The sequence below is a fragment of the Vespula vulgaris genome, chromosome 16 (genome assembly GCF_905475345.1).
Source record: "Vespula vulgaris chromosome 16, iyVesVulg1.1, whole genome shotgun sequence".
In the NCBI taxonomy this organism is placed as follows: Eukaryota; Metazoa; Arthropoda; class Insecta; order Hymenoptera; family Vespidae; genus Vespula; species Vespula vulgaris.
In genome coordinates, this window is record NC_066601.1 from 1,357,501 (window position 1) to 1,367,500 (window position 10,000).

Below are 10,000 nucleotides of genomic sequence, written 5' to 3' on the forward strand. Positions count from 1 at the left end.
AGCGGCAAATGAAAATTATATCCAACATATCACGCAGTAATATTTAAGTAGTATTCCGTAATACTTCGGATATGCTTTGAAGTAAATTACACTAGGTAAAATAGTAAGAAAAATCGTTTGAGGGATATTCAAATATGCCGAATAAAACTATTGCCTCGTTATTCGGGAGTAGTTCTTAATAAGTACATATGTATGTACGTACGTTCGAATCCTTTGCGAAATTATATTCACTGAATGAATCTATTCCTCTCTCTCTCTCTCTCTCTTTCTCTCTCTCTCTCTCTCTCTCTCTCTCTCTCTCTCTCTATCTATCTATCTATCTATCTATCTATCTATCTATCTACCTATCTATCTACCTAGCTCTACTTTCTTCTTTAGCTCACGACAAAGCCTTGTGTATGCAAGGACAAAGATGATCATAGAAATTTCTCCGTTCGTTTATTCGTGCCACCGAAAGATTATACAATGATCGTTTACTTTTTATATGCGAGATAATATTTACAGTGACGACGGTAGAACCCACCATGGGTCGTTTCACAAGGGGTTTTTCGGATCTTCTTGCACGAACACGAGTGAATTTCAGGCTTTACTAACCTCCCTCTCTCTCTCTCTCTCTTTTTCTTTTTCTCTCTTTCTCTTTTTCTCTCTTTCGTGTTATTTAACCCCTCGAACTTATACATCCTCTACTCCCTAACTCCTAACCACAGTCAACTCATACCCCATCTTCATCTCACCTCATCCTTTCAACGACCCCAACGTAATTTTTCTTACCCAAGCCAGACTTCCATAAGCTTTCCTGGAAAATTGCTACTCGCGCGTGTAACCATACATTTCGCGATAAATTATTGAATATCGCGATTCTCGTGGCAACGCTTAAAAACTTAGACTCTCCGTCCTAAAGATATTTATGTCACCATAGAAATGTGTCCTCGATTGTTTTGGAAACAAGTAGATTTCTTACTATTTCTTCCTTTAACTTCGTTAATATCGATGGAGAAAAAATATTTCGACACCAAGTACTTATATATCCAATATTCATTGTTATCTATAGATTACTTATTTTAAATGATGATATTTATAGTGAATTGGGAGGGGTGAAGGGTGTTTCTTTCTTCTTCTTCTTCTTCTTAATCTTTTTTTTTCTTCTTCCTCTACATTCTTACAAAATTTCTAATTTTTTTGTTCGCTTTCTTTTTCTTTTCTTCTTTTTTTTTTGCTTTTTTTCTTTGTTTTTCTTTTTTTTTTCTTTTTCTGTTTCTTTTTTCTTTTTTAACAAATTCGTAGGAACGTAAGGGATACGTTAGAAAAAGAAAGAAGAAAAGAAATATGAATTTTGGATGTATGTAGTATATACTTGTTGTCACTGTACGTTTCTCGAAAGATGTTACGATCGAACTAACGATGAACTTTGCAAGCAATGAACAAAGATTATTTGAAAATATTAAACATTTTCGCGCGTATTCTCTCTCTCTCTCTCTCTCTCTCTCTCTCTCTCACTCTCCTTCTCTTTCTCTTTTCTCTCATCAAATCTTTTTCTAATCGATCTTGAATTATACTCGAACTGCCTATCGTCGAATATCTGTGCAAAAACGTACAGTCAGTCACAAAAACATTTAAATTTCTTTTAAAATCATCGAAATGTTCGAGTAAACGCGAAGTAAATTAATATGCTTTCGTGAAGTATGTGAAGGATTAGAAAAAAAAAGAAAAAAGAAATTTCTTTTTGTAAAAAGAAATTAGAATTTTCTTCATTTTTGATCTGAATTGTTTTCTCATTTTATAATGAATGAATATATGTACTTTATAAATATATTCATAGGTATGTATATCCTGGTAATATATTCGTAATCGATCAATCATTTCTATTAGATTTTTATTAATCATCGATTTTAAAGTTCTTGTGTAATAATCATGAAAGTTCTAAGACATATATATATATATATATATATATTCATTTTTTTTTATAAAATAAAGCTCATGAAATAAAAATTAAAGATAAAAGAAAAGAAAAGAATTTCTCATTTGACAATTTGTATCAGCTTTTAAAACAGAGGAAAAGAAAAGAAAGAAAAGAAAGAAACATTTTAATTTAATTCTTCGCATACTTCCTAAGAACCTAATAACCAATTTGTTCATATATCCATTTAAAAATTCGTAACGCATTGTTCTTGATTTAAGTTTGAATTGAAAAAAAAATGTAATTTCGTTGGAAAAACTTTGTTAATATCTCTGTGATCGATGGTATACAACGGTTAGACCGGATCGTATTTATAGTATCGTATTTACATACACGCAATAAGTAGTATAGTAGTACGATATTTATTTTCTTTCAGAGCTTTTAAACGATTCGTCTTAAACGAACGTTTCTATTCGCACGCACGTCGTCGTCTTTCGTCATTATTCCTTTCGTCGTTTCGATTATCAGTAGTTAACTCGTTTCGTTTAATAGATTTCTAAACGATTAATTATCTGATTTACGATTAAAACGATTCATTGTATCGTTTGATCGAACCTTTGATACTCAACATTTGAAACGACGATTTGATTGCACTCGCATACAACTATTTTCTTTATAATTTCATTCACCCGAACTATTATTATCTTTTCTCTTATTTTTTCTCTCTCTCTCTCTCTCTTTTGTGTCTTCTTTTTTTTGTTTTATTTACTTTATTCTTATTCCTTTTTTTTTCTTTCTTTCTTTCTTTCTTTCTTTCTGTTTCTCTTTTCTCTTTTACTCTTTCTTTTTTTTTTTGTTTTTTCGATCGACTTTTGAAACAGGAGACAATCCATTGTTGACGTGTTAAAAATGTGTCCAATTGAAAAATCCGCGCCATTTTTCCGCGACAACATCCGACGTACAGGACGAGACGTCGACGAAATTGAGTGACAAATCGCGTTCGTCACGCGACGACGAACCTGACGTTTTTCGAACATCTCAAAACCTTCACCGACTCACACTCCAACCAATTCCTTTATTCGTGAAATTTATTTCCGGAATTGGTACGTGCTACGAAATTGAACAACGTAGGTGCATTTTAACGATATCGTAAAGAGTTCTATGTCCACGTGGCAAAATAAAAATGTCATTATAGATTTTATTATCGTATATGTCTCGTTGCGATTAGTATCCTTTTTTCTTTTTCAAACTCTATCTATTTATCTATCTATCTATCTATCTATCTTTTTCTCTTTTCCATTCGCCATAAAAATTATTAAAAAAAAAACAGATAAATAAATGAAAGATAAAAATAATAATAAAAATAAAATGAAACTTTATTTCTCTCTTTCAAGCCAATTAGTACCGAGCTATTCATTGAAAATCTTTTTCTCTCGCATTCTATAGCATGAAAACTTTGTTATAGAATAAAATACATATATATATACATACATACATATATAAATATATATATACATACATATATATATGTGTGTGTATATTCTTTGTGTCGATAGAACAGAGGAAATATCGAGTCAGGAAACTTCTCATTAGTTTGAAGAACGAATGAAAGATCGAAGTATACAATTTATCGATCGTTATTCTTTTGTATTTGTCTTTCATCCCAATCATCCCTTTATATCGTATTTGTAACTCTCTCTCGCTTTCTTTCTCCCTTTGTCTTTCTCTCGATCTTCGTCTCGTTCATCCTCTTTCGTAAGACTAAAACTCTCTTTACAGAATACTGTCAAAAATTCAATAAAACTTTAGTATATCGAGTATCGCGAGAAATGAAAATAGAGAAATATAAAATCGACGTTTCGTTGCGTTTGAAAGTAAAAAAGAAAAAGGAAATCAGTTTTTATAAGAAAGAATAATAGCTTTTTCTAAAATAATATTACATTTGAATGTTTCAACGTTTAACAACGAACGAAGGTAATGACGAACGTCGAATTGCTTTTGAAATTATTGTAAAAGAAAGAAAAAAAGAAAAAAAGAATGTCTCGTCGAAACACACACACACACACACTTATACGTATATATTCGAAACAAACGTTGAATGAAAAAGAGAAAGAATAGATTTGGTGAACGATCGTCGCGAGTTTAACGGCTATTAATTTCGAGCGACTCCCTCCATCTCGAACGAATCGTTTGTCAATGTCGGATAATACTATTAAGCCGTTGTTACGGCACGTGTCGCTTCGATCGAAGAAATAATTGCAAGTCGTTGCTTTCTACTGAAATTCCTTTTAAATGCTCCATTTCATTGGAGTCCTTGACCTCTTTCATTTTCTCTCTCTCTCTCTTTCTTTCTGTTTAAAAGAACTCTGCTTCTGTTTTTCGCGAAGAAAAGAAAAGTGGGGTTTTATCGACGATCGAACTTTCGCATTCATTGAATTTCCTCGTCTAAAGTTAGAAGATAGAAAATGAGAGAAAAATCGAAGATTTTCAAGGATTAATTAAACTATCAAAAAATTCTTTTATTTCGATGGATCGATATTGAAGAATAGAAATGGTAAGGAAAAACGGGGATTGAGGTAAGGGATATAGAAAAAGATTTTCCGTAAGCCTTTTCTTTCGTTGAGGCTAAAAGAGAAATATATATATATATATATATATATATATATATATATATATATATATATACTCGCGTAATTTCGAGTTATGATCCTTTCAATAGTTTCACGTTTATCGAATTTACGGTCTATTTTATTCGAAGATTTTCTATTAAGCAACCAACCATGATATCGAAGGATCTTGTTCTAATGGTTTTTCAAAAAAAAAAAAAAAAGAAAAAGAAATGAAAAGAACAATGAGAAAAAAGTAAAGAACAGAAAAGAGAACAACAAGGAAAAAAACATGGAGAGAGAAAGAAAAAGAGAGAGAAAGAGAGAGAGAGAGAAAGAGAGAGAGAGAGAGAGAGAGATTGATGTAACAAGCTCATTTAAAATTTAACGCCATTAAGAGATTCTGAGAAACGATATTCACGTTAATATCGCATCAAATGTAACAAAAATTAATCTTCTCAATACTGAATCCATCGAAATGGTAATAACAATTTTTATGATAATACGTACTTCGTTAAATCACAGATAAATACGCGTGATTCCTTTACGTACTTCGATATTTAACAAGGTATTAATTTTTAACAACAAAAAAGATACATAACTTTCTGTTAATTAATTCATCGCTCCCACCAATTTCTATATTTGTGTAATGATATTAATCATTTGGTCAATTTTAATCGTATTTGCGCGTTATAAATTCAATTGAAATGAAGTTATTACTATAATATTTGTCTTTTTTTCTCTCTTTTGTTTTCTTTTATATTTAGTTCAATTTTTACGTATTTGATATTTATACGAGCAAAATAGAAACAAAAAAGTCATGCTTTAATTGGATTAACCAAATATATATAGATAGAAAGAGAGAGAGAGAGAGAGAGAGAGAGAGAGAAAGAGAGAGAGAGAGAAAGAAAGAGAGGTGAGCGCGAAAAAAAGAGACAGAGATGTTTTACGAGTTATCAAAAAAAAAAAAAATAAAAAAAAATAAAAAGGAGAGACAATCAAAAAAAACAAAAATCAAAGAAAGGAAAAATAGAAATAATGATAGAAATAAAAATGAAAATAAAAATAGGACATAGAAAAAAGTAGTAAGAAAAAATATGAATATGATATAAACGTTATAAATTCTTACAACATTACGACATTATCTTCTTTTGTTGCATGATGCATATTATAATAACCCGAAGCGAGGAAAGATGACGTAAACGTGCATACACGTTATAACCGACAGCATTATTCCGTTGGAATGACGAGCGTATGCTTATAAAGGAAAATATGAAAAAGAAAGTATCACTGGAGTGCATTCGCTCAGTAGAAAAAAGAAAGAATAAAAGAAAAAGAAAGAGAGAGAGAGAGATAAAGAGAGATAGAGAGAGATAGATGAAGGACTAGATTAAGTTGAAACTTGAAAGATTATGCAATCTCGCAAATCTTCGTGAAAAAAGATCTCATATTTTTAGGCCAATTCAAAAAGATTTATAACTTAAGTATTTTTAATATATTTCTAAAATTTATTAAGAAAATCGTACTTTTCTCACCGTCTCTTTCTTTCTCTTTCTCTCTCTCTCTCTCTCTCTCTCTCTCTCTATTTTTATTCTTGTTCTTTCTTTCTCTTTCTCTTTTTCAAGAGGACGACGACAACGATGACGACGACGACGACGACGACGATAACTCGTTCAAAAAGCTACACAGATGGAAAGCGTTGTTTCTGAAAAAAAAATCATAGCGAATGTTCTTTACTGGACATTCAGCTAACGAACAAGTCTGACATTATTTTTTTTTTCTTCACTCTCACAGAATATTTTTATGTCCTCTCAAAGAAATCACTTCTAACGTTTTTTCTTATATATATTTTTTTTATATATATATTTTATATATATATATTATTTTTTCGATAAAACACTAAGAAGTCCAGGAAACTACTGATTCACTCCCACCTCGAATATATATATATATATATATATATATATATATATATATATATATATAGAGTCCACTAAATGGTCCAGTCTTGCATTATCCACAGGATTTCTTTTTTTTTTCAGTACACGGCAGGATTTCCTTCGCTTCCTTTCACATCGACGACGATGACAACGACGACATTGATCCTAAGAGCCTACACGAGCAGATACAAAAAAGCGACAGGAGATGTACGGAGGTGGAGGGTGCGGCTTTGAGTCCGACGGCCGTTCTTCGACTTGCACGTGTCACATGCCTTAAGCACACTTAAGTCCTGGAAGTGTAGCGTTGTCTGGTTTGTCCGTAGATGGGTTTAAGATCTCTCTCTCTCTCTCTCTCTCTATCTCTATCTGGCTTGCTTTCTCTTTATCTTATTTGTTGGGATCATACTTACGGAAGTGACAGAGAAGAAGAGACAAAGGAAGAGAGAGAGAGAGAGAGAGAGAGAGAGAGAGAGAGAGAGATAGGTAGATAAATAGATAGATAGATAGATAGATAGGTAGAAGAGATAGATGGATAAATAGAGAGATGTTGCAAGAGTAAGAGTAAGAGTAAGAGAGAGAGAGGGAGAAAGGAAGAGAGAGAAGGAAAATACACGACACAAAAGCCGGTTTACGTCACTTTAGGGGTAAAAGATATATAATAAGAGGAAACGCGACGGTAGTTCGAAGCAGTTGCCAACTCGAAGGACAAGTCGAATGGTGGATCCAACAGAGTTTTAGGTCCGTTTAGGGTCCGTTCGAGACTCCGGTTGTCCCGTTATCCCAACGCGATAGCCAACATCGTCACAGGCACATACGTACATACATACACACAACATACATACCTAAGTACGTACGTACGACAGATTCAACATTCGTATGTGTAGAGAGCTATACACATACACACTCACACGAACAGACCCATACACACACGGTGCTACATCGTACTCGTGTGCAAAGTTATCGGCGCGGAGTTATCGGGAAGGAAGAAGATCGAGGGTGATGCATGGGGTTTCCGTCGATGCAACAAGCTCGTTACGCTCGATGTGCTTCATTCTCCCTATCCCCCTCCTTCTCCTTCTCCTCCTCCTCCTCCACCTTCACCACCATATCCACCACCTTCTCCATCTTCTCCCAACGATAGATACTTTCTTCCTTCTCTCTCTTTCTCTATCTCTCTATCTCTCTCTCTCTCCTTTCTCTCTCTATCTCTCTCTTTCTTTCTCTCTCTCTCTCTCTCTCTTCCCCCTTTTACAATCTCCTTCTTCTCTTTTACTCCACACTCTGTCCCTCTATCAGAAAAGAGGGATGGAGAGACGATCGATGTTGGCGCGTTTACAGAACGTCCTCGCAATCGACCAGTCACCTCGCGAAGGATCCGGCGTGCAGAAGCAAGAGCAGCAATGCTAGTGTCCTCGTGGCAGCACCGCTGTTACTTGAATTTCCATGCTGCATTGCTGCCGGATGTTCTCCTGAAACAAAACGACCGAAGGAATACATAAATCAATGTTCCATTTTCATCCAACGAATTAGAGTAGATTTCGTTCGGGTAAATGTCGTATTCCTTTCGAACGAAATTGTTTATTACGAAATGGTTTATTTCATTATTTTTCTTCTCTTCTCGATTCTCATCGCTATACGATTGTTTGAAAGCGTATATATGTTAATTAATAATCGTGCGCGAATGGTGGTGTTTTTTTTCTCTCTCTCTCTCTTTTTTGCTTTTTTTTTTCTTTTTTTTTTCTAAGGGAAATTGAAATTGAAATCATAATAAGAATCAATATGAATTATCGTATATTTTTCGAACGGTAGATCGAAGATATTATTAAATATTTTTTCACTATCAATTCTTGACCGATATCCGGTTGTTCGAAAATGTCTATGTTAATTAATAATCCAACGAGGTCGCTGTTATTCTTCTTTCTTTTCTTTTTTTTTTTAAATTAGAATCGATAATTTGAATCGTACATGGCCCAATATAAATAAAAGAGATTACGACGTGAATTACGAATGAATGAGACAAATAATACATAATTCAATGTTCTATTTCTCTGATCGAATTTAACACAACAATTCAATTACTCTTTTTTGCAAAGAAACGTTTCTTCGTCGTCCTTTCTCGATAATATGGTCGAAAGAAGTTAAATGCCTCGAAAGATAAAAACGAGATTATTTATAAATTCTAATAAAACTAACAAATAGTAATAACAATAATAACAGTAATAATAATAAACGAGATTATTGAAGGAAAAAAAAATATGCCGAGAAATATATAATTCAACGTTCTATTTCCACGATTGAATTTTATTAGATACCTACGTATGTGTCGCAGGATACATCGTCGATTCAACGATTCAATTAAAAAATTTCCATTCGAAAAACTAGAATTGTGAATTTTCTCTTAATAAAGATTATAAAAATAATCGAGAGTGGATTCACGATACATACATATACATATATACATATATACAAAGAAAAAAAGAATAGAAAAAAAGAAAATAAGAAGAAGAAAGCCGAGAATTCCGAAAAAAGAAAAAGAGAAAAGAAAGAAGAAAAATAAAGAAGGTAAAAGAGAAAAGGAAAACGAGAAAAGAGAAGGGAGAAAATGGTGGGAAGCAGCATTTCAACTAAGTTCGAAACGAATCGTTGGAAATTTCATTCTGTCGCATGGCCGATCGGATCATCGAATTGCTAATTGTGGACGAGCGAAAAGGATAATTGAAGGAACCGACCGAATCGAATTAATTTCCTTTCGTTCCCTCCTCTTCTACTTCTTTCTCTCTCTCTCTCTCTCTCTCTCTCTCTTTAACTTCTGCAGACAAACGAGAGAAGTTATTTTCTACGATGCGAATCGAGAAGGTTCCGCGGTGTAATTACGTACCAGAGATCGAAGTTATTGTCGAAGAAAATTAATCCTTTTCTCTTTCGATCTATCCCGTAAACCGCTATTGGCACTTTCCGATCACCGTTAATATCACATCTTTCGATTACACTCTAAGACCACAAGGTTTTTTTCCCAATAGAACGATAGAATTTTAATCAAGGATATTACTAAGCGATATTAATGCGCTTGCGCGCGTGTGATAAACCTCGTGGGTATACAACGTGAGAAAAGTTCGTCGTTGTAAAAGAGAGTGGAGGGGGAAGAGGGTTGAAAGTGAAGAAAGAGAAAGAGAGAGAAGTAAGAAAGAGTTTGATAAAAACGATCTTCCCTCTCTCTCTCTATCTATCTATCTATCTATTTATTTATCTATCTCACTTTCGCATCTCTACCAAGCTCTTAGAAAAATAAACGATGCCACGGAATGTTTTTATTAAGCGAACGATTTCCCTTCCCCCTTCCCCGATTAAAATCCTTCGAAATCGTTGAAGAAGGATCGATGGATCTCTATTTCATCCAATCCTTCGTCGGACACGCCTGTTCTTTTTGCTATCTTTCCTTTTCCTTTTTTGTATTTCTCTTCTTGCTGTTCTCTCTTTTTTTCTTTCTTTCTCTTGTTTTAATCTTTTTCTTGTTTTTTTCTTTTTTCTTTTTTGTTTCTTCTTTTTTTTTTCTTTCT

At 33.3% G+C, this 10,000-nt stretch overlaps 1 protein-coding gene across 14 annotated transcripts in view; it reads right to left on the reverse strand.

Annotated features, from left to right (window-relative positions):
* Positions 1–10,000, reverse strand: part of LOC127069665 (hemicentin-1-like) — a 266,624-nt gene that overhangs the window by 2,685 nt on the left and 253,939 nt on the right. For 12 of the 14 annotated variants that reach the window (XR_007783657.1, XM_051006912.1, XM_051006911.1 and 9 more), the window contains 2 exons: positions 7,807–7,912; positions 1–6,733 (listed from right to left, as the gene is read on the reverse strand). The exon at positions 1–6,733 is cut by the window's left edge and continues 2,685 nt beyond it. Coding sequence is in view for 12 of the 14 variants with exons in the window: in XM_051006912.1 (XP_050862869.1) it covers positions 6,727–6,733; positions 7,807–7,912 (113 nt within the window). In the remaining 2 variants the exon portion in view is untranslated. Of the gene's footprint in view, positions 7,913–10,000 lie in introns of all 14 variants that reach the window. The other 2 variants (XR_007783656.1, XM_051006917.1) reach the window with 2 other exon arrangements.